General features: G+C 44.3%; 3 protein-coding genes across 4 annotated transcripts; 2 read left to right on the top strand and 1 right to left on the bottom strand.

The window, feature by feature from the left end:
- Positions 1-2,558: 2,558 nt before the first annotated feature.
- On the bottom strand, positions 2,559-6,767 carry LOC310997583 (uncharacterized protein). Its single transcript, XM_083987336.1, has 5 exons — positions 6,549-6,767; positions 5,918-6,314; positions 4,608-4,694; positions 4,335-4,527; positions 2,559-4,257 (listed from the first exon to the last, which is right to left on the bottom strand). The coding sequence occupies exons 2-5, from the start codon at positions 6,302-6,304 to the stop codon at positions 2,828-2,830; spliced, it is 2,097 nt and encodes a 698-aa protein (XP_083843462.1). The 5' UTR covers positions 6,305-6,314; positions 6,549-6,767; the 3' UTR covers positions 2,559-2,827.
- A 1,862-nt stretch (positions 6,768-8,629) lies between these two features.
- mat2b (methionine adenosyltransferase 2 non-catalytic beta subunit methionine) lies at positions 8,630-16,927 on the top strand. Of its 2 annotated transcripts, none has more exons than XM_083986385.1 (7): positions 8,630-8,796; positions 9,580-9,777; positions 11,590-11,704; positions 11,829-11,981; positions 14,252-14,445; positions 15,736-15,849; positions 16,558-16,927. In XM_083986385.1, exons 1-7 carry the CDS (start codon positions 8,767-8,769, stop codon positions 16,729-16,731), a joined length of 978 nt encoding a protein of 325 aa, XP_083842511.1. In that variant the 5' UTR covers positions 8,630-8,766; the 3' UTR covers positions 16,732-16,927. The 2 variants fall into 2 exon arrangements, with proteins under 2 accessions (XP_083842511.1, XP_083842510.1); XM_083986384.1 differs by lacking the exon at positions 8,630-8,796 and adding an exon at positions 9,041-9,177.
- A 1,314-nt stretch (positions 16,928-18,241) lies between these two features.
- pfdn1 (prefoldin subunit 1) lies at positions 18,242-22,676 on the top strand. Its single transcript, XM_083987344.1, has 4 exons — positions 18,242-18,308; positions 19,811-19,977; positions 22,286-22,370; positions 22,527-22,676. The coding sequence occupies exons 1-4, from the start codon at positions 18,276-18,278 to the stop codon at positions 22,608-22,610; spliced, it is 369 nt and encodes a 122-aa protein (XP_083843470.1). The 5' UTR covers positions 18,242-18,275; the 3' UTR covers positions 22,611-22,676.
- The last annotated feature ends 34 nt before the right edge of the window (positions 22,677-22,710 follow it).

The following is a 22,710-nucleotide window of genomic DNA, read 5'->3' on the forward strand; positions in this document are numbered from 1 at the left end:
GTATGACTGATTCATTCTGCGTAAGACCCTGACTAATACCCATAGTACACTGTAATAACTCAACATCTTTCCAAGAATATTTGTCTTATTTCTTGTCCAAATGTCTAATTTCTAGTCAAAACTAATCTCGTTCCACTTAAAATAAGACTCATCACCTAAAAATTAACTTGTTGATCATTGTCACTTGTTTCAAACAAATTCTCACTTGAAATAAGTAGAAAAATCTGCCAGTGAAAACATGTTTTTTGTGCTTGTAATAAGGAAGAAAAACTTGTTCCACTATCAGATTTTTTCTACTTAGCCTATTTCAAGTGAAAATATGCTTGAAAGGAGTAAAAAGTGTCTAAAAGAAGCTACTTTTTAATGTGATGAGTCTTATTTTAAGTATAATGGGATTTGTTTAGACTAGAAATTACATTTTGACTAGAAATAAGACAAATATTCTTGGTAAGATACTTGAGTTTTTGCAGTGTAATGCTGCATTAGCATCAAAACAAAGTAGGCTAAATAAAAAATGATAATACATACGTAGTCTAAGAAAAAAAACTGGAAAAGTTAGGGGGAGGGGCCCACTTTAGTATTCTTTAAGGGGGCCCAGAATTCCTAGCAACGGCCCTGCCCACAGGTGAGGGTGGGAGGCGTTGACAGTCGGGGGGGGGGACTGTCCGCTATTCAGAGGGCTCAACGGTGGTTCCGTGGTTTGATTTCTGGCTCCTCCTCCGGTCCATGTGATATTCCTTGGACCCCAAATGATCCAGATGTAACATGCCGGTGTGGAAGCTAAATGTTAGCATCTACATATTAGCGTCTACATGTTAGCAGTTACATGTTAGCAGCGTTTGCTGAATAGAGTGTGCCAGGGCTGACGTCAAAACCCCGAAGTTTAGTAGGCGCTGGTTCCAGGGAAAGAAAGTGAATGGGATTTTTGCATTGCGTTTTGGATTATGTCAGAAAATAAGATCTGTGGCTAACACAAGTTTATGATACTTACAAGTTTTGTTCAGCGAGATAATCTTCACATATGAACACCTTTTCTACCGTATTTGAAGCTTGAATGTGATTGCCAGAAGTAAAAAGCTAACATTAGGCTTTAACGGACGACTACACGGTCGCATGACTTTTGACGTCACCACCACGAAGCTTTCCACTGATTTAGGCTGATTTCAGCCGCTTCGTTTAAAAACATTGTAGAATGGGGAAATCGGACTGTTTTTACTTGTTGAAGACCCATCATAAAATAACATACATAAACAAACACAAACACTCCCCCATCGACCTGTCAGACTTAACCTCTGCAATTACTTCCACTTGTCTGCTGGATCCAGTCCCGACTAGACTACTTAAGGATGTCTTCCCCTTAGTTAACACTTCTATATTGAACCAAATCAATCTTTCCCTAGTCACAGGCTACGTGCCACAGGCCTTCAAGGTGGCTGTCATTAACCCTTTACTTAAAAAACCTTCTCTTGACCCAGATGTCCTCGCCAACTATCGGCCTATATCCAACCTCCCCTACATCTCCAAGATCCTCGAGAAGATTGTCCTGGAGCAGCTACATGAACATCTGCACAGCAACGAGCTCTTTGAAGCTTTCCAATCCGGATTCAGAGAACACCATAGCACTGAAACAGCACTTGTCAAAGTCTCTAATGATCTTCTTGTAGCTTCAGACAGAGGTCTCGTCTCTGTTCTTGTACTTTTGGACCTCAGTGCTGCATTCGACACCATCGACCACAGCAAGACCTCATCATTCCTTACTGTCCTACCAGAGCACTCCGCTCCCAGAACGCAGGTCTGTTAGTGACTCCCAGTATCTCTAAAAACAGACTGGGAGGTAGAGCCTTCGGTTACCGGGCTCCTTTACTGTGGAACCAGCTCTCTCCATGGGTCAGAGAGGCAGACACTCTAACTACATTTAAGTCTAGACTGAAGACCTTCCTTTATGACAGGGCTTTTAGTTAGGGCTGGTTCATGTAGCTCTGAACCATTTTATAGCTACGCTGCTATAGGCTTAGACTGCTGGGGACACATCCGGTTACATGGAGCCCTCTCCTCTCCTCTCCCCTATTCTCTTCTCCTCTCCTCTCCTTCTCTTCTCCTCTCCTCTCCTCTCCTCTCCTCTCCCCTATTCTCTTCTCCTCTCCCCTCCTTCTCCTCTCCTCTCCTCTCCTCTCCTCTCCTCTCCTCTCCTCTCCTCTCCTCTCCTCTCCTCTCAGTACATTATCTTTATCTGTTGCACTTTGTAGTTTGTCCTTGGTGTCTCGCACTCTCTCTGTGTTTCTACAGATCCACTGGAGCTCCATCTCTCTGCACCAGCCGCCACCTGCATGACCCCTTCCCCCCTGCTGTAAACCGGCCTGCCCTCCCTTCCCATGAACCAGTCTACCACCCAGTCCTCCCATTAAGCTGGCCAGCTCTCCCTGCCTTTCCTCCCACCAGAAGCTGCCTTCATTCTTGTTACTGTAATCATTTACATGTTTTTGCATATTCTGTGTTATAAACTGTTTTCTTGTCTGTATACAACATCTATGTCATGTCTGTCCATCCACAGAGGATGTTGTTATGATGCTGTGTAAAGCCCTTTGAGACAAACTGTTTGTAAAAATGGGCTATAAATAAAATTGCCTTGCCGTGCCTTTTTTTTACAACACATAAAAGCTTCAAAATTCACAAGTAGGGTACTTACTGACATGTTTTGTGTCGTATAGAACAAAACCCGAAACTCGCTTAAGCTTTTGTTAACCACAGACCTAATTTGAGGTATTTTACCAAAATCCCATTCAAAAAACGTAGTGACTTTTAGACGAGAGAACCAAGTATAATGTCGTCACGGTGCTGTATGTGTGAAGTTACCTGGTGTGTGCAGGGGGAAGGGGAGGCACAGAGGGGTGTAGAGGGAGGGGAGGGCCATGGTCGGCTGGAACCGCATCACTGAGACAACAGTGGGGTTAGCAGTGCCCATCTGCAGCAGAGTAGGGGCGGGGTTTGTGATTGTGGGGCCGGGGTTGGGACAGCACACAGGAAACATGGCGGCGTTGGGGACTGAGCTAGCTGCAGGAAGAAGCACCTGGATGAACTGACCGGTCTCTGGATCCAGCAGCATCTTTCTCTGATGCTTTGGGGGCGTGTCCACATAGTAGCACTGCCCACTTTTGGGCTCTAGCATCACGTTACAGAAGGCGGGGCCACCGAGGAGGGCTCCGGGCGGTACGGCCGAACCAAGAAGGTCACTGCCCACCTGTGCAGGTAAGACGCCCTGGACATTGGACAGAAACGGCTGCTGCAGAGTCTGTGTGGCCGCTGTCGCCGTGTTGACATATCCCTCCTGGTCTCCTGTGGTCCTGGTCTGCTGAGGGGGGCAGGACTTGTTGAAGTGGTTGGACTGGTCCTCCTCAGACCTCCTCAGCAGCTGAAGGGTTGGAGCGGGTGGGAGGGGCTGCAGCTGGATCTGGAAGTAGTTCAGGGGGCTGTGGACGTAGCTGACCTTCCCCAGGTGAGGATGTTGGGCAGAGAATACAGGAAGAGTGCTGGAGGAGCTGCTGGGGGGGGCGGGGGTCAGGCTGGATGGACCGGCCCAGGGGGGGGCACTGTTCCTGGGCAGAGAGCAGGGGCTCTGCCCCCCAGTGTTACTTAGTGGAGGAGGGGGGTGCAGCTGGATGCTGGATGAACACAGAGGGGGGAGGGGGGCGCCTCTGGCTCCTTGCGATTGGGGCGGGTTGGGGGGCTCGCTGCCTCGTCGCTGCTGTGCCATTGGACGACTCAGCGTGTCACTCCGTTTCCTGTCGAGTGATTGGCTGAGAGACGCGGCGACCTTATTGATGTGTCCTCTGGAGAAGTTGCTCTTCCGGTGACACTGAACCCCCACAGCCTGCTGGTAGGTGGGGGGGGGGCTGTCCTCTTGGCCAATCACTTTGAAGCTGGTTGGCCTGCGGTCGTCAGATGCGGTCGCCGTGGGGAACGACAGGTTATAGGTGTTCTTCACCAAACTCCTCACGTCTCTGACCACGTGGACCGGGCCTCTGAACAAAGCCCCGCCCCCCTCCCTCGCTGCCTGCTGGTCTGCAGGCGGCGGGAGGACGGGTAACGTCTCAGGTGTCTTCTTCAGGTGAGACGTCTGGGTGCTGCTTTGCTCCACCTGCATCTTCTTGGAGAGGACGCTCTTGATGATGCATGACGCCATCTTAGTTTTTGTCTCATCCAGAGAGATGGACTTCTGCAGACGTCTCTGTGGCTCGCCGCTTCTTCCCACCTGAGTCCCTGAAACACAGACAGGATCAGACCAGAACCTGGTGGGTACAGATAGGGGGGGGGTTTCAGACAGCACATGTTGTTACCTTGGCTGGCCCCTGCAACCAGACCCCGGTAGACCCTGTTGCTGTCAACGTCACTGCTGTTTGTCATACGCGTGCGGAAGGACGCGGGCATACTGTGCTGGCGTAGCAGAAGGTCAGGGCGGGGACGGACAGTTGGACAGAGGAGCTCATTATCAGCTCCTCCCCCTTCAGAAGGTCCATCATTCAGTATCACCTGGAGAGACAGACAGACAGGTAAACAGACAGGACAGCAGCAGACAGGAGAAGCAACAGCTGAACAGGAAGTCATCATACCTGTAGTTTCTCTGTGCTTTGCTTCTTCTTCAGATGTATCTGTCGTTTTGGGACCATCTTTGGCACCCCCCCCTGCTGACCCTCCACCTGGACAGGTAACAGTTGAAAACAAGACCATCAATAAACTGGTCAATTCATGGAGGAAACTGATTTTTTTTAAAGGTCTAGTGTGTAATATTTGTTGAGGTTTATTGGCAAAATCTGAACATACAAGTGTATAATCGCTATAGAATAAAATTTGTTTGGTCTTCGTAGACTTCGTAGCCTTATGATTATTCTTTTATATATACAGTAAATATAGCAAGGGTCTTGCTTTAGAGCAGTGTTTTTCAACCTTGGGGTCGAGACCCCACGTGGGGTCGCCTGGAATTCAAATGGGGTCGCCTGAAATGTCTAGTAATTGATCAAAATAAAATAAAATATTTAATAATTTAATAATAACTAATTATAATTCTTTTTAAAGTGACAACAAGGAGTTTTGGAAAAGCGAAGTGTTTTCACACTACATTTATGAGCCTCCGCCCACCGTGAAATTCTTTGACCGGCGCAAGACAGACTCATGTTTTCATTCATCAAGAATTAAAGTCAGAGGTTGGAAGACGATCACATACCGTCGTAGTTCCCACCATAAACGGCGATTCGGCGGCGTTATTCTCATGACTCGCCACGAAACCGAAAGTAAAGAAACGCTGGTCGGCTCGACCAGCTTTTCAGCCACCACTAATAATAACAAAATAACGATAGAGACAAAACCATATATTTATCGAAAATGGGCCCATTAACAAGTGTGGGTAACGTAGATTCATCCACATTAATATGAGACTTTTTTATAACCAAATAGAAACTCCTCGTTGTCCCTTTAAAATGTGATTAAAAACACCACACAATCTTAAACAACTGTATTCTATATTTTCACTTTCTCAAATATAAATCAAGTTCAAATTAAATGTAGCATATACAAATTTCTGATCTGGCGCATCTTGATTGACAGACGCGATCATGTGACTGCACATGATTGCGTGGTTGCCAGAAATTTGTGATGTCAAAATAGGGTCACAAGCCAAAAAAGGTTGGGAACCGCTTAGAGAGTGTCACCATCTTGATATGGCTTGATATGCGGAGACTGTTCCCCCCATTTTACACACTGGACCTTTAATATAAAAATAAGTTTTCATGCATACGACAAAAAGTTTTGATTTGTTGATACAAAGGTCAGGGTTCAGGGTTAAACCTGACCTCTGACCCTTGATCCTCAGTCAAACAGGACCACATCATATCAATGAAATGAATCAATGAAAAATAAGACTAACCTTTGTTTCCACGAGAACCTCAACACAATTGAAGCCACTCTCGGTGTCTGACTCCTCATCTTCTGATGGGAGGATGACGGATGGAGAGAAATGGAGAGACAGATCCTCCTCGGACCAGTCACTCATGCTGCCTCCCCCCTCCTCCTCCTCCTCCTCCTCCTCCTCCTCCTCCTCCTCAGAGGGACAGGAGGACACCTCCAGGTAGTTGGCCTCTGACCCACCTGAGCGGGTGAACTCAGGAACTAGTGAACATGGTGGAGGGATTATCGTCTCAGAGTCGTGATATGGCAGCAGCTCAACCTCAGGGCAGCGGTGAGCACTGAGGAAGACCTTCTTTCCTCCCCCTCCTCCTCCTCTTCCTCCGCCTTGGTCCACTCTGCTGCTCATTGTTTTGTCTCTGGAGAAACTCGTCACAGATTTTAAAATCAACTGTTTTCTGCTGTGAGGGCGGAGCTAATTAACCACCGCAGGGACCAGTCACAAAGGGGTCACAGGAAAATACTTGTGTCTTATTGGCTGAGAGGTCTGTTAGTTGAAGGGGGTCACGGGTCAGTCGTTAGCATCAAGACATGAAGCTGCCGGACCAAACTTGAAAACAGAATCAACAAACTGAATCAGAACGAGGTCTTACCCGGAGCAGGAACCGGATCTGATCTGGATCAGAGCCTCCTGTCAAAGGCACGGGTTCACACTTCTCTCATAGTGGTCCTGGTTCTAGTTCAAGTCAAGGCCGGTGTTCAGAGTCCAACAGCGTTTAGGACCGGGTCTTTGGTCCAGTTATGTGGTCGGTATGACCTGGTCCACAAGAGGTTCTGTTCCGGGACGTCAGAGTTTCAGTTCAGACACCGATAGTCAGGGTAGGCAATGCTGACTGAGAGAGAGAGAGGCTGAGATAAACAGAGAGAGAGAGTATGAGTGTTGCTGACAGACTGCAGGTCCCAAGAGAGAGAGAGAGCGGTAGAGAGACATAGAGGCAAACAAATAGAGAGAGTCGGTGTCGGACTGCAGGCTTCTATTTTAGGAGGTGATTGACAGACGAGGCTGCAGCCCCCCCCCCAACAGCCGGCCTCAAGCATGCAGCCAGACCTGGGGGTGGTGGTGGTGGTGGTGGTGGGGGGGGGGTCTGGTCTCACTAACAAGCCTCTGGTAGGTGGGCGGGACATCAGATGGATCAGCAGCAGTTGAAAACCTGGTCCTGTGAGTAATCCAGCCTGAGGATGGTCCTGGTCCAAACCTGCTGAACCATGTGGAGTCTCTGGGGGACTAAGAACCCTCGGACTCTGGTCTGGACCCAGGTTTTCCAGGGATGGTCTTATGGAAAAGAGGAAAAGTAACCCAATAGTTATTAATTGATTGATTTGTTGTGGTCTGCCCTGAGCCAGGTGGTCATAAATTACTAACTCAGTTATTTCTTTGGGAAAGTAACTAGTAACTGTAACTAATTAACATGAGACAAACTACATTTCTAGCCCTGGAGAAATGTAGTTTGTAAAACTGTTGCTTTAGCAACTATAAACTCATCATTATATTCATTTAACTCAGCATTAAATAAATCAACATGTGGTGAGTGGTGGATATGAAACAAAATATAATAGCCTTGAAAAGCATCATGGCAGGAAATGGAAAATGGAAATCAACCTCTCAACTCAGTTTTATAAAAGAAAAAAAAAGAAAAGAAAAAAGAAAAGAATAGTTGACATTTCTGGTCAACATCCTGTAGGTTGACCATAGACATGTCATGTTGGCTAATGTAAAGAGAAAATGAAAATCTTATCACATCATTTACAAATTGTGTCAGACTCTACAGTCTATGGTTAGACTACTTACTGATTATTTTTTTAAATCGTGACGTAGAAATAACGGCCGCGTCTCTAACGTCCGGTTGTTGTTGTTGCCATAAACAACGTACGGTAATTGAGAGAAAAATGGTGTCACATTCCCTTATGGTCTGTATTCTGGCATATTTGTACTTAAGGCACCGGCAACGTGAAAGAGCCTGTCGTGAAAGAGCCCGTCGTAGACGTCGACTTCGAATGAGAAGACTGATTGCCTTAACCCTTGAGCAAGTAAGTTTGAACCTGGTTTGAACCTATCGTTTTTTCTTTTGCTAGCTAGCCGCTAGCGCTGCGCCACCAGGTGGTTGTTTTTTTTCGTTTTACATGTCCTCAGGCCTAATATTTTAATATCTTAATATGAAATATATAATATATAATTATTCTTTTAATATCTTAAAATGTATTTCATCACCCTGGGGACTGGAGATAAGAATCCCTTAGCAGTGGTGAACATGAATAACTACTGGCGTACTTTTTAAACCACTTCATACGTCCAATCCTCTATATTTCAGAGACATACCGTAGTAGCAGCAGCAGCAGCAGTAACTTTAGTACTACTACTACTATTATTAATAATAATAATGATAACAATGAAAACGTTTTTTGTATGTTACAAACCCAGAGGAAAAAACTTGGGGATAAGGGCGGTAACATGATAGGCAAAAGAAGTTAGGGAACCAGAGATGACCAAAAACAAAGATTATATTGACAAAAAGCCAACAACTAAGGTAAACCACAACGAAAATGCAAAGCTGGAGGGCTTTACCCTACTTTTTCAAAGTAATGTGGGATAGTGGCCAGCAGGAGGCGGAAGCACATGGCTGTGGTCTGTGCTCCGGCAAACCACAGAAGAAGACTAAGAGGAAAAGCGGTGGTGGTCTACTGGTCTCTACTGGGTTCTACTGAGTTCTGTTGCTTTCTGCTGGTTTCTACGCCTGTGACTGGACTGCCCCAGTGTGTGAGCTGATCTGTGAGCTGGTCTGAGAGCTGGTCTGAGAGCTGGTCCCGGATCAGATGCCGGGGTTTGGGTACGGAGCTCGGGAGGTAAACTGTCAGTTTGTCAATATTCCTCTCAGCGCCGACGCCGACATATTGACCGTGTTAGACCAGGTCCAGGCTAGACCCGGTCCAGGTTAGACTTCACTGAGTAGTAGTCTCAACAAACGGACTTTTCGTTTTCCGTCTATTTCTTGAAGCCCATTAGCCAGCATGCTAACAGGTAGCATCGGCACGACACGACAGCCGCTTTACGGCAAACAGCTGATCAATGCGGAAGCGGAAGAGACGGGAAAGTGCGCATCTTAAAACACGGAGCAGAGCGGAGTGATCGATACTTGTCAATAAGAGCTATCAGACTCAGACATGAGCCGTCCAGGCGCAGAGCTCAGGATCCTGTTCAGCCCGGGCCGCGTGCAGCTGGTGGAGGTAAAGCCCTGATGCAGCGGAGCTAACGGCTAATGGCTAACACCAGCTGCTGACTGGCCTGGGAAGTTTGTCAACAGATTAGATCAGATTAGCATTGTTATTTCAACTGATACAGTTATTGATCAGTGGATTTATTGTTTTTTGTCTCTCTTTTAAAAAAATTGTATTTGTAAGAGATATTGATTATCAAAGTCATGTCATAATAGTGTGTGTTCTCTCAGTGGATGGAGGTTTAATGATTTATGGTAATTAGTTGACCGGAAGTGACATCATGAATGAGCCCAGTGTCTCCAACAGTTGCCTCTGTCCTGCTATCTGATGTGTTATCTAGAATCGTGGTAGTTTATTGGTGTTTCTATAGGTGATGAGGTGACATCATTGGTTGTGTGTCCTGTCCTCCAGGAGGAGGTGGCGGCGGCCCCGGGTCTGAAGGTCCTGGTCACCGGGGCGACGGGTCTTCTGGGTCGAGCCGTTTGCAGAGAGTTCCAGAACAACGGCTGGATTGTTACTGGCACCGGATACAGGAGGGCCAGGCCCCGCCTCCTCCGCTGTGACCTCACTGACGAGGATGCTGTCAGAGGGCTGATGTACGAGTACAAGGTACTAACACACAATACGACATACAGTACTCAGTCACACCAGTAGGTTTGTTACCTTTAATTGTCCGTGCAAGCTGTTTTTAGATCGGAGGGGCAGAGACGTGAGCTGCTCAGCTAACGCATACTCATCACACATTCACCACGCTATGAAATAGAATGGGATGTTACGAGACGGAGTTGTTTTCGGGGCAAATGTGTAGCCAGAACTACATGCTGGACACGGCTGCTGGGCGGAATGATTTCAAAAGAGCGTAGTAGTAGTTCCGAGTATTTGCTTTGTGTGTCGTAATGTTACATAATTATACAGTATGTTATTATCTCATAGCGTGGTGAATGTGCAGGTCACAACTTGTCCACCAGAGCGTTGTGGAGTTGTTGGATTGTGTAGCCTGCTCATCGGTATACCCAACAAACACCTTCAGAAACTTCAATTCATTCAGAACTGTGCTGCCCGAACTCTGATGAAAACCCGCAAATACGACCACATCACCCCCATTCTTCAGAACCTACACTGGCTTCCCATAACCTCAAGAATCCAATACAAAATCGCCCTCATCACCCACCTTTGCATCTACAGCAACGCCCCGCAATACCTCAAAGACCTCCTTACCCCTCAGTCATCCACCCGTAACCTCCGGTCCCAAAGTACCAACCTCCTCCATCAGCCCCGCACACGACTCCGCACCATGGGAGACCGAGCCTTCTGCTCCACTGCCCCCCACATCTGGAACTCCCTCCCTGAAAACCTACGACAACCCCAGTCTGTCGATGCCTTTAAAAAAGGGCTTAAAACTTTTCTATTCAAACAGGCTTTCCTAGGTCGTTCCTAGATGTTTTTATTCTCTTTCTGCACTTTCTTCTCCTCCTTTAGCTATTCTTTCTTCTGCTGATTTTAATCATGTCTGATTTTTCTCTTAGTCTTTTGTTTATTTTGTTTTTTGGTTTCTGTAGCACTTTGAGATTACTTTATGAAAAGTGCTTTACAATTTTTTTTTATTATTATTATTATTATTATTATTTGATGAGTTTGATGAGGGAAACCCGGAAATACCATATTCCTCCGTAGCGTAGCTCTGAGCAGCTCACGGCTCTGCCCCGCCGATCTAAAAACAGCTTGCACCAACAAAGGTAACATAGGGGTGTAACGGTACACACGAGTCACGGTTCGGACAGAACACAGCCAACAGACACTAATTGAATGTAAAACTAAAATCCATCTTCTGTTATACAAGTAAAAAAAATAGAATAAAAAATAAAACAAGTGCATTAGGAGTGTTATAATACCATTTATTAATTCTAGAGGAAAAAAACTTGCACTTGACAACTGGCAACTATTATATAAAAAAACAAGAAACTAACATCAATGTTGGTTTACACAGTTAATTTAGACTAAATACCAGTTGCTTTGCTGATGTTTCTGGTCCTGTCTGTGTTCATGTCAAGAGGCTAAACACGGTGGAGATAAGTTGTTGCACACAACTTGTCTTTTTCCTCACACCAGTGATGGACATATTGGGGTGAACATGCGTTAACGTGTTTGATGTGTTTCTAGCGACGCAGCGTGCATCCGTGAAACATCATCGACGGAATTTGTCCTGTCGACCAGTTGCGAGCTGCTGAAGGAAGAAAAAAAAAATATTCACTCAAGCGTATTCGTTGTGTGACTGTGTGCAACGAACCGTGATGGCACGGGACGAATACATAGTTACACCCCTAATACCTACTGCTATGACTATTGGGATTATGGCAATGGGCAAATTTGCCAACATGTTGAAATATCCCTTTAATGATGAGCTGTGTGTGTGTGTCTCAGCCGGACGTGGTCGTCCACTGTGCAGCAGAGAGACGTCCAGATGTTGTGGAGAGACACACGGACGCAGCTATGAACCTGAACGTGCATGCTACGAGCACACTGGCCAAGGAGGCAGGTCAGTGATGACATGATGCTGTGTGTGTGTGTGTGTGTGTGTGTGTGTGTAATATGTGTATAACCTGTGTGTGTAATATGTGTATAACCTGTGTGTGTGTGTGTGTGTGTGTGTGTGTGTGCAGCTGTGTGCGGCTCCCTCTTCCTCTACATCAGCACTGACTATGTGTTTGATGGGAGGAATCCTCCATACGGAGAAGACGACAGTCCAAACCCGCTCAACGTGTACGGACGCAGTAAGCTGGAGGGGGAGAGAGAGGCGCTGCGCCACTGTCCAGGTACCTGTCCCTCTACCTGTCCCCCGACCTGTCTGTCCACCAATGTTCTTCTAAACTCCTAAGCAGGTCATCAGCTCCCCTGATGACCTGCTTGAGCGACTGTCATGTTAAGCATGTCCACATGCCGGCGCTATGGCCTCACCTCTCCAACTCAACTCCAAATATCATTACAACTGACTATTACTATAATGATTAGTAATCAGATTATTTTGACAACATGATCTAGGCTACTGCAACTCTGGGTATTGCACAAAAGTAGAATAAAGAAATCCAGGATAACTGAGTAAGCGCGGCTTGACCTAGTCTGCTCGGCGCATCTTGGTTTAATTGGTTGCACTAACGGCGAGCCAGGCTGAGGAGCAGCGGCTTGGTCAAGCCAGGTGGAACTTATTCTCTGGTCAGTAGAGACAGAGACTGATCACAGATTCACCATTGAGAGGACAGGTGTGGCTACTTTCCTCCAATCAACAGCAGATCTTAATGCTGACGTCAGGTGACTCACCTCTTTAAAAAAAGAAAAAGCCCCATTGCTGTGGTAAAGCTCAGAGAGCAGACTGCAGACTGAAAACTAAAATCACAACTCAAATTCCAAAGTAATACAAGTTCATACAGCAAAAGTGGCCAAAAGTGCGACAGGTTAAAATGAATGAAATATAAGAACATTATGCAGTCTGGTGCTTCAATAAACTGCTGATAACAATGTTCACATGAGGTGTAGCCTATAAATGATTTGGAAGGTGTCTGCTCACACTCACTCAATTTCATTCTTAATTTCTTACCTCAACCAATATTTAGGCCAATATATTTTGTAACATATTTTATAAAAATAAATCTATATGCTATTTTCGCTCCATTGCTTTTTATGAGAAGTCAGTGATGTATAGCTACTAGTGGTCATAGAAAATATCATACAAAGATGATGATGTAAATGCATTTTGTTTGTTTAGAAATCAGGCCAATACAGTAGCCTATATAAGAACATGGAATAACTGTATGAAACACATTGATTTCTGATCAGAGTGACTGCTGACTGCTGAGAATAAATCACCATAGTAACTTGACCAGGATAGATTTAGCCTGCTTTTGAACAACCGACTTGAGGCTAAATTCAGCCAGAATAACCAACATATCCCGGCTTAATCCCTGATCTAGGTTTTGTGCAATACCCGGTTACAGTTAATGATAACAAAATACAGTATTGTTCTGGGGCTGTGTTTAACTCACTTGGTAGAGCCAAAGACGGTTTATAAACCAAGACCCCCATGACGAGTCAGCTTCCTGTATGATGTCACGTGGGCTTCTGCACGGCCACGCCTTTTTAGGAGACTAGAGGCAGCCTTAAGTGTATTGACTCCAATGGGAAAATTGAACGTGATCACAGATTATGGTCGATCCTTTCGCCCCACAGTCACTGAAGTAAATTTTAAACTCATTTTTCACAAGCCACATCTCTTCTTAACAGTTTGACACAAAAATGGCAATTTTCAGACGGACACATCAGGAGAAAATGAACATTGTTCACGACCTGTCTCTGTCTCTACGACACACTCTCGTGAGATTTGGCACAGATCTCCTAGGCAACGTCAAACAAACGGCCGCGAACTCCTGTGAAAATGATTGAAGTTATTTTCGTCATGCTAAATATGACTGTTAGTGTAAATATTTAATGTTATCATAAGAAAATATAAATATCTCTCTTTCATCTACCTACAAATTTTATAACTCCACACACACGATCACAGAACGAGGTTTAGCCATCTAGCGCCCACAGAGGGGTTCATATTCACGGTTTACCTAACAAAACGCATGTTGGGGAGAAGAAAAAACAGTGAAACTGGTTGGGGATTTTTTTTTTTTAACACATATCTTTATTGATTTTTTTAGTCTTTACACAATTTCCCTCCCTCCCCCCAACCCTGAACTGGAGCCATCAGTTAAACAGCAAGAAAAATGACATTTCCTTTGAAAAATGAAAAACAGAAACACAAAAGCAATATACAGTACACCTGCCTGTCTTCTAGTTAAAATTTTTTACATACCGTAATCAATTGAAATAAATAGGCAAAAGTGAGAGAGAAAGATGGAAAAATGAATAAAAATGAAAATAGAGAGAAACATACATGCAGTATATTCAAACTATATCTATACATGTTTTGTTTTAGTTTTTTTTTATGGTTGGGGATATTTGAGTGTGCAACTTTTTAGTCGTCTGCTCAAAGAGGTGGGGACAGTGCTGTGTCTGTCTGACCTCCCTCCACCCGTCTGGTCAGGTGCGTTGGTGCTGCGGGTGCCCGTCCTGTTTGGGGAGGTGGAGTCGGTGGCGGAGAGCGCCGTCACGTCTCTGTGGTTGAAGGTTCAGGAGGTGACGGAGAGCTGCACCCTGGACCACTGTCAGCAGAGGTTCCCCACCGACGCCCGGGACGTGGCCGCCGTCTGCAGGAAGCTGTCGGAGAGGGCCAGACAGGTATAAGCAGCCGTGAAAATCACTCACCTTTCAGCGAAATTCGCCGATTTGAAACCAAAATAGATGAATTAACGGAACGATATCGCGTAGATGGAAAAAAAAACAACAAAAAACAGAATCTATTTGTGGCTTGGTCTACACATTGGTCTGGGAAACAATAGGTGTGTGTTTGAGTAAAATGATCGTTTTTGTTTCATTCTATAAACTACTGATAACAATTTCTCCCTAAAATTACAACTGGTCAAAATAACAAAAAAAGATGCAGTGTTTTCAGACCTCAAATAGGCAAAGAAAACAAGTTGATATTCATTTTTAAACAGACCACTAATGTTTTAATTTAGGAAGAGTTCAGATTAAAGCAGAAGTAAGTGATATATTTGTGTTAATATAAGTCTTAAATAGTTCTATCTTCCGACAGCAATCACTTATATAGAGTGTTTGGTCTGAAACACGGGTCTCTCAGTCACTCTGCTCTGCGTCGATGAGAAAACATTTATCGTATCCTACAGTTTTTATCCAATGAGGAGAGAGAACGGCATGCAGGGCTGTGTGTGCAGCCAAGGAACGCCGTGAATGTGGCGACGTAGGGACGAGGACTGTTATGGTGCGTTCAAGGAAACTCGTATTTTTCCGACCGTGAAGTGGTACCAGTTCGATCTGGTACGAGTTCACGGGTCGGAAGTTACGAGTGGCCGTTATAGTGACTTTCACCGGTAAAACAGGTCGGAGAAACACGAGTGGGTTGCCTGAAACGCTACAAAGTCGTAAGTTGTGACTTGAAGCTGTAATTTACGATTTCAAAAACCTGCCTGGAACGCAGCATTAGCGAAAACGACCGGACCACTTACTTCTGCTTTAATATCAATGGAAATTTCAATTTTAATCCTGCAGCAGCAGTTATTGTTTACTGATTATTTACTGATGCATATAGGCCTATTATAGTTCTAAGATTTTCTATTAAAATAAAGTCAATAATGACATTTTTGTGTTCTCTTTTTATTTGGAAAAGTATCGAAAAATATGTTGGTACTGATACCGTCCGGTACCAAAATGTTGGTATAGTATAATGTGACCATGTAGATACTTTACTATACACTCATACTGTCTTGTAGTCCTGCTTGAAATTCCTCTCAAAATGCATCAGATTGATGCTTTCAAATATGAAATATTCAAAAAAAACCCTAGAGGGGTCGTATCCTTCTCACCTTTTTGACCCATGACCCGTTTTCATGTCTGATAAGAGAGAGACGGCTCAGCCAGCTGTGTGTCTCACCTGTCTCTGTCTCTCAGGACCCGTCCATCAAAGGCGTCTTCCACTTCTCGGCGAAGGAGCAGATGACTAAATATGAAATGGCCGTTGCCATCGCTCAGGCCTTCAAGCTCCCGTCTGACCACCTGATACCTGTAAATATACACTGTTCAATAACTGATCAATACATTAAAGGGATAGTTCAGCTTTTTTGAAGTGGGTGTATGAGGTACATATGGACACTAAGTATAATATCTAATAGTATAAGGCCTCTGCCCCCCCCACTGAGGAACACCGAGACACAGGCAGTATACTGTTGTCAGTGTGGGACGATTAATCAGGGACTTCTCGTCAGCGGCAAAAATATGCTGATTAATCGTCCCCCATTCACAACAGTGTACTGCCTGTGTCTCGATGCACGGTGTTTATCAGTGGGGGGTGGGGGGGGGCAGAGACCTTTCTACTGCAGATAGTGTACTTAAAGGAGAATTCTGTTCATTTTTGACCCCTAAATCGTTGTCCTGATGGTCAACCAGGGTTGGTTGGAGCAAAAAACGCGACTAAAATTGATGCAGGCAAACCTGTTTTTTGAGTGTTTGTTGTGGTTGAAAAAATTGCCCCATAGGTTAGCGCTGTCGTTGCCTGCATCAATTTTAGTTGCGTTTTTTGCCCCCCCCAACACTGGGTGACCATCAGGACAACGATTTAGGGGTCAGAAATGACCAGTATTCTCCTTTAATGGGCATTTGTAGATCATACATCCCCATTTGAAAAAAGCTGAACTATCCCTTTAATCAATGAATTTCTATGGATATTTTAATATGGTTGTGATAGCTGTGGTACTAACCCTGTGTCTGTGGCAGCTGACGGAGCAGCCGGCGGCGGCGGCTCCTCGTCCAGACAACAGCCGGCTCAACTGTTCTCGTCTGGAGCTGCTCAACCTGAGCGTCCAACCGCGACCTTTCACCTCCGCCATCACAGACTGTCTGTGGCCCTTCACCCCAGACAAACGCTGGAGACAGACTGTCTTTCACTGAGGACAGACACACAGTCGTACAGATGCAGAGTCTGTGTGTCGCACCTTTACCCCCTGAGTTTTGTCTGCAGGTTCAAAATGAGACCAACGTGTTAACAGTATAAATGTAAACACAATCATGTGTGTATGTTTGTGTGTGTGTCAGTTTGTTATTTGTCGTATATTTATTGTCCAAACAGTTGCTGGTTTCTACTGTAATTCTACTGTTGTCGTTATTAAACGTCTGAAACACTGAAGGACTGCAGGTTTTATTCACACTGTGACATCACACAGGGGAGGTGTGACCTCACATCACTTTCAAGCTGTTGTAAACAGGAAGTAGATCGTTAGTTACATTAAATCCTCTAAATGAGGAGCAGCAGTAGTGCTGCTGTAGACTAGAATGCTTTCCAAAAGCGGAAGTGTTACTTAATTGTTTTTCATCAATTAACAAAATGTAGTGAATGAACAGAAGATAAATCTGAATTAAATCAGTGCTTGACGTGACCATTCTTATTGATATAATACAACAATTAAATTATCTTTGTAAACCTTTGTCCACCCAAATATTCCAGTGTCTTAATGGTCAAGTCCATAAACAAAATTACTACATCGTCTGTAATTAAATGCCTATAATCTAATAAATCTAAATCCAATCTTAAAAAGTTATGTGTAGACCGACTGGATGTCACTTCTATCTGTCAAACCATCATCAAACCTGTTGGCAATCAATCACCAATCAGTGTTGAGGGACGAGCAGGGAAATAGTGGACAGAGGGTTCAGTCCAGCAGGAGGCGCTGAACGTCACCTGTTGGAAAATTCTTAATATAAACAACAAGCTCTCCAGATGATTAGACATAACTGAAACAGCTGTTGGAAAAGCTTGTTTCTCATGGAAGAATAAGAAGAAGTTTATTCAACTATCAACTATACACCCTCTGCTTTATCTTACTGATCTACTTGTATTGGCAATATTAATTGGGAAAACATTTGGCTATTACCTCATAGGTTTTTATTAACTAACAAAGTCAAAGAGATATAATTTAAAATGCTTCACAGATTTTACCCAATTTATCCTAATCTAGAGGCTCAAGAAGGATACTGGTGTGAACACACCAGACAAAACTGACACGTTTTTATCAGTGATCATATTCACCCCCAGTTTAATTTATGTTGGAAAAATGTTTTGTTTGGTAACACTGAATTTGATAAGAAAACTAAATTATTCTTATTAATGTATTAATTGTATTAACAAAATGTCACATACACAAATCAAAATTTTCAGGCAAAAAGCCAATAATTCATTTGTTCTATATCTGACTATGAAAATAAAAAAGCTGTTAAAACATATGATCTCTTTAAGCTTTACAAAATAGGATTTAATTAAATATTTATTTCTTCTTTGTCTTGTTGTCAACCCCCTGGCGTGTTTATGATTATAGTTTATGTTATAATAATGTCGTAGACTGTTTGCTTGTATTCATCTGTGTTGTCAATAAAGCATTAAAAAAAAGACATGCGCATGCGCAGTCTCTGCACGGGGATACGGACCGGCACTGTTGAAGATGGCTGCGCCCATAGACCTGGAGCTGAAGAAGGTACAGTCCAATTAAACATGTCCTGTCTCGTGTCCTCTCATCTCCTGTCCTGTCCCGTCCTGTCCTCTGCTTCTCTGTGTCTCTGACCCGGGCTGCGGCGGCTACATTAACTGCTGCATTAGCATTAGCATTAGCATTAGGAGCTGAGTGTTAGCATGAGTCGCCGAGGGTTAGCATCGGAGCTGGGCGTTAACATGAGGCCTGCCCTGCAGCATGAAGCACGGGCTCAGCTTATTCAGCTGTCTACAGTTCAGTTTGAGAAGACCACTTTTCCATGTAAGTGAACACAGCCGTGTTTACTCTTCTCTCATCACCTAACACTCTCATCGTACGGCAGCCGCTCAATGCCAAAAAGCCCATGCGATATAAAATCTGGTAGATAACTAACCGAGGAATATACCAATGCGCACTATGTGTTTGAGAATCTAATGATGGCACAAAAGCTCCGCCTAGTTCCAATATAAATTAACTTAGTTAAAGGGATAGTTAAACATTTTGGCAAATTTGCCTTTTGCCATAATCACAATAGTCATAGCAGTAGATTCATTACCTTCAAAGGTATAGTATGTAGGAATTCCCCCCATCTAGCGGTGCGGTTGATGTTGCATTCACGTGAAATGGGGCAGACGTCAGACAGACAACAGACGCTGCATGTAACAGGATAAACAAGGGTCTATGTAAACAAGTGGTCGGCCAACACGAGGCAAAACAATACAGGCGTGACAATATGTTGTCATGATGATGTCTTATTGTTTACCTGACCCACGTTTTACAGTCTTTCTCTCTTGCTGACGACCGTCTGCCTGACTGCACCTGAATGCAACAACAGTGCCTCCGTCCTTCCTCAGACTACACAGTGGTGACAGTTTTAACAGGCGCTACCTGGATGTGTGATTCGACTTCAGTGAAATACGTATAGCCTAAGCAATATTTGATTTTTGCTAAAAAGCCATGTTGTTTGGAGATCTACAGGGCAGAGATGCGAGCTGCTCAGCGAACATGCTAATAATCATGTATAAATATGTAACATTACAACACATGAAGCAAATACTGCAGCTGTCTAGAATGTAGTTCCATTTGCCTCAAAAACATGATTATTATGATTACCTCATAGCGTGGTGAATGTGCAGGTCACAACTTGTCCACCAGAATGTTTTGGAGTTGTTGGATTGTGTATTTGATGAGTTTGATGAGGGACAGAGGACCTGTACCGTTCACCTCCATTGTGTTAGCTGAGCAGCTCACGTCCCTGCCCCGTGGATCTCAAAACGACATGCACCGATAATTAAAGGTAATGAACCTGCTGCTATGACTATAGGGATTATGGTAATGGGAGAATTTGCCAAAATGTTGAACTACTAACCCTTTAATGATTTAATCCAACGATTTAGATCATAGATGAAGTGGATCAGATTCCAGGTTTACAGGTTTGACTTGTAGGTAGGTAGGAGCTCCTGTGTGGTATGTGTTGGTGCTCAGCGTGTCTCCTCCCGTCTCTCCAGGCCTTCTCGGAGCTGCAGGTGAAGATGATCGACACGCAGCAGAAGGCGAAGCTGGCCGACCTGCAGATCGATCAGCTGACCTGGGTCCAGAAACACGCCAAGCTGACTCGCACCGAGGTGGCCACGCTGCCCGACAACACGCGGCTCTACGAGGGAGTCGGACGCATGTAAGTCTCCATGACGACCGCCACGCGTCTCTGTCGGCCTGGGCAGGTGGTGTGGACAGATGAGCTGACGTCAGTGACATCACCAAACCTCAGTGTTTTTACATAAAGGGAGGTTCTTAAGTTAGTATTCATCACAGACAGTTCAGCCTAATCTACAGTGTCCCAGTTCAACAACACAAAGCGGGTCAGGTGGTTTTGTTGTGGTCATGTGGTGATGATGTCACAGCTCACCTTGTTGAACATCACTGTACCACAGTTCACCTGCAGGTGGCAGCGTTTCTCTTTGTTCACGGTTCTGTTGTTGCTGATGAGTGACAGGAAAACACAGTCACCTGAGCCACTGGTGAGTCTCGGTGTGTACTACAGGTTGCCATGACGACCTGTGTCTGGTTACCCAGACAACAGGACAGGCCATGGATGTTAGCGAAGTTAGTCACTTGACCCCATAGTAAATATTGGACTCATCTGTCACAAGCCACATCTCTTCTGAACAGTTTGACACGAAAATGACAATTTTCAGACGGACAATTCAGGAGAAAATGAACTTAGTTCCAGACCTGTCTCTGTCTCTGGCTCAACAACACACTCTCTCCAGATTTGGCTCAGATCTCCACAACGTCAAACAAATGTTCGTGAACGCCCGCGCTAATTACAGTATTTTAATCATTTTCGTCACTGTTAGTTGTGTAGATGTTTATTAATAGCTCACTTTTGTCTACCTACAACTTTTATAAATCCTCACGACCAATCACGATGTGCCACGTCATCGACAGTCGCAGCCCGGACAAATTTGGTACCTACACCGGTTCAGTGTAATGCTGAGGCAGTCGCTATGGCAACATATGCCAGGTGGATAACCAGTAGGTTTATTACCTCACGCATCCTGGATGTCATTTGTTATCGGAGCAGATTTGATGTTTTTTTTTGTCATTCGATTCTTCACCGACAGCAGCAGTTTTAAAATTATTTAATTTTTTTTTTCCATTGGAGACAGTGAATGCATCATCAACGGCTCGTTGGAGCATAAGAGACGAGACCGTGCACATTTCCATGTGGGACAGTGCAAGTAGAAATTGTTATACATATTAAAGATGTACAGTAAACTTCTGTAGGCCCCTCAGTCTCCATAGCAACAGCAACATATGGTTCTTCATCCTCCTGTGGTAAAGAGGCCTAATGATGTTAGATGTAGACTGCTGAAAACCATCACACACAATCTGTGGAATGTTAATTTACTTCCAATCAGAGAGCCTGCAGTAGGAGGTCATCCGCAGCCTCCTCAGTACTGACAAAGAGCTGAATGTGAACATGCCATAATGATTCAGCACTGAGACCAAAAACATTCCACATGGGGCAGTTTGGAGCCCCACATGTCTGTACAGTAGACACCTGCTCTACAGTGAACTGTACAATAAATATCTGTGTGTATTAATGAGCTTTGAGTTTTTCAGAGAACACACTCTTCACCCCACGCAGTTTCAGATGAACTAGATTGTTTTTAATGTGTTCAACTTCATACTCCACGTACGCCGTCATTAAAACCTCCAGCTGGGTTGGAGTGAAATGAGTGCTCACGGTGAACGCTCCTCCCTCAGGATCAACATACTCTAACTGATCCTGATCAACTGTTCTAGTTTTCCAGCTCAGGTTCAGTTAATCTGGAGATCAGGATTAAGATCAGTTTGTTGAGCTATACTGTATATAGATATAGCTACTATAGGGATTATGGCAATGGGCCAATTTGCCAAAATATTGAACTTAGGGCTGCTCTTCTCTGAAAAATCTATTTACGATTACGATTTTTTTGTTAAATGACAAACTATTTTGTGTGCCGTTTGTGTCTTTTTAAATTGACCTAGAGTCTAATTTTAAAAATTGAATTAAAAAAATATCTATCTATCTATCTAAAAACGTGAGAGTTGTAACTGTGTAGTGGAAAAGGGCCGTTGGTCTTTTTGGCAACGAAATCCTCACTGGTCTTAGCAAAATGCCGACATGCTTGTTTACAGTGTGTGGGGAGTGTGATGGGAGGAAGGAGGCAGCAGTCATTACGATAATTCAGCGCAGCCCAGATTAATGAACGTAGTACCCTTGTTAGAGTAAAAAATCGATTTTTACGATTCCAAATAATCGCAATTACGATTTTAAATCGATGAATCGAACAGCCCTAATTGAACTATCCCTTTAAAGCATTAAAGTGTAGCGCCTACGTGACATTTCTACTGGGGCTTGGTGACGTCCCGTAACACACCCTGTTGACCCTGCTTCAGTGGGAAGCTGCTGCTGACCTTCAACTTGTGTGTTTCAGGTTCATTCTTCAGTCTAAAGAGGAGATCAACAACCAGCTGATGGACAAACAGAAAACAGCTGATGAGAAGATCAAAGAGCTGGAGGTGAGACAGACCAGAGACCAGAGACCAGGGGATTCATCCACACCACTTTTTGCTTTAATGTTTCAGACAGAAAAACACAGACACTTGTGTTATGTGTCACAGTCAGTGTGTGTGTCTGTGCCCTGACTGTGTGTGTTTTTTTTTTGTTATTTCCAGCAGAAGAAGGTGTACCTTGAACGCAGCGTGAAGGAAGCTGAAGACAACATCAGGGAGATGCTGCTGTCCAGAAGAGCTCAGTGATCATGGATCAGTGATGTGGTTGTGACTCTGTTGTGTTTATTTGTTGTTCATATTAAACTGTTGTAGCTTCACTCAGTCTCTGCTCCTATTTTAATCAACC

The sequence above is a fragment of the Trachurus trachurus genome (genome assembly GCF_905171665.1).
Source record: "Trachurus trachurus genome assembly, chromosome: 14".
Classification (NCBI taxonomy): domain Eukaryota; kingdom Metazoa; phylum Chordata; class Actinopteri; order Carangiformes; family Carangidae; genus Trachurus; species Trachurus trachurus.

Excerpts from the sequence above, each read along its gene's own strand:
- LOC310997583 (XM_083987336.1), bottom strand. The coding sequence starts at position 6,304 with ATGAGCAGCAGAGTGGACCAAGGCGGAGGAAGAGGAGGAGGAGGGGGA. Across the intron at positions 4,695-5,917 it reads AGGTTCTCGTGGAAACAAAG|GTGGAGGGTCAGCAGGGGGG; the intron begins GTTAGTCTTATT and ends TTACCTGTCCAG. Across the intron at positions 4,528-4,607 it reads AAAGCACAGAGAAACTACAG|GTGATACTGAATGATGGACC; the intron begins GTATGATGACTT and ends CTGTCTCTCCAG.
- mat2b (XM_083986384.1), top strand. The coding sequence starts at position 9,115 with ATGAGCCGTCCAGGCGCAGAGCTCAGGATCCTGTTCAGCCCGGGCCGC. Across the intron at positions 11,705-11,828 it reads CACACTGGCCAAGGAGGCAG|CTGTGTGCGGCTCCCTCTTC; the intron begins GTCAGTGATGAC and ends GTGTGTGTGCAG. Across the intron at positions 14,446-15,735 it reads TGTCGGAGAGGGCCAGACAG|GACCCGTCCATCAAAGGCGT; the intron begins GTATAAGCAGCC and ends TCTGTCTCTCAG.
- pfdn1 (XM_083987344.1), top strand. The coding sequence starts at position 18,276 with ATGGCTGCGCCCATAGACCTGGAGCTGAAGAAG. Across the intron at positions 18,309-19,810 it reads TAGACCTGGAGCTGAAGAAG|GCCTTCTCGGAGCTGCAGGT; the intron begins GTACAGTCCAAT and ends CCGTCTCTCCAG. Across the intron at positions 22,371-22,526 it reads AGAAGATCAAAGAGCTGGAG|CAGAAGAAGGTGTACCTTGA; the intron begins GTGAGACAGACC and ends TGTTATTTCCAG.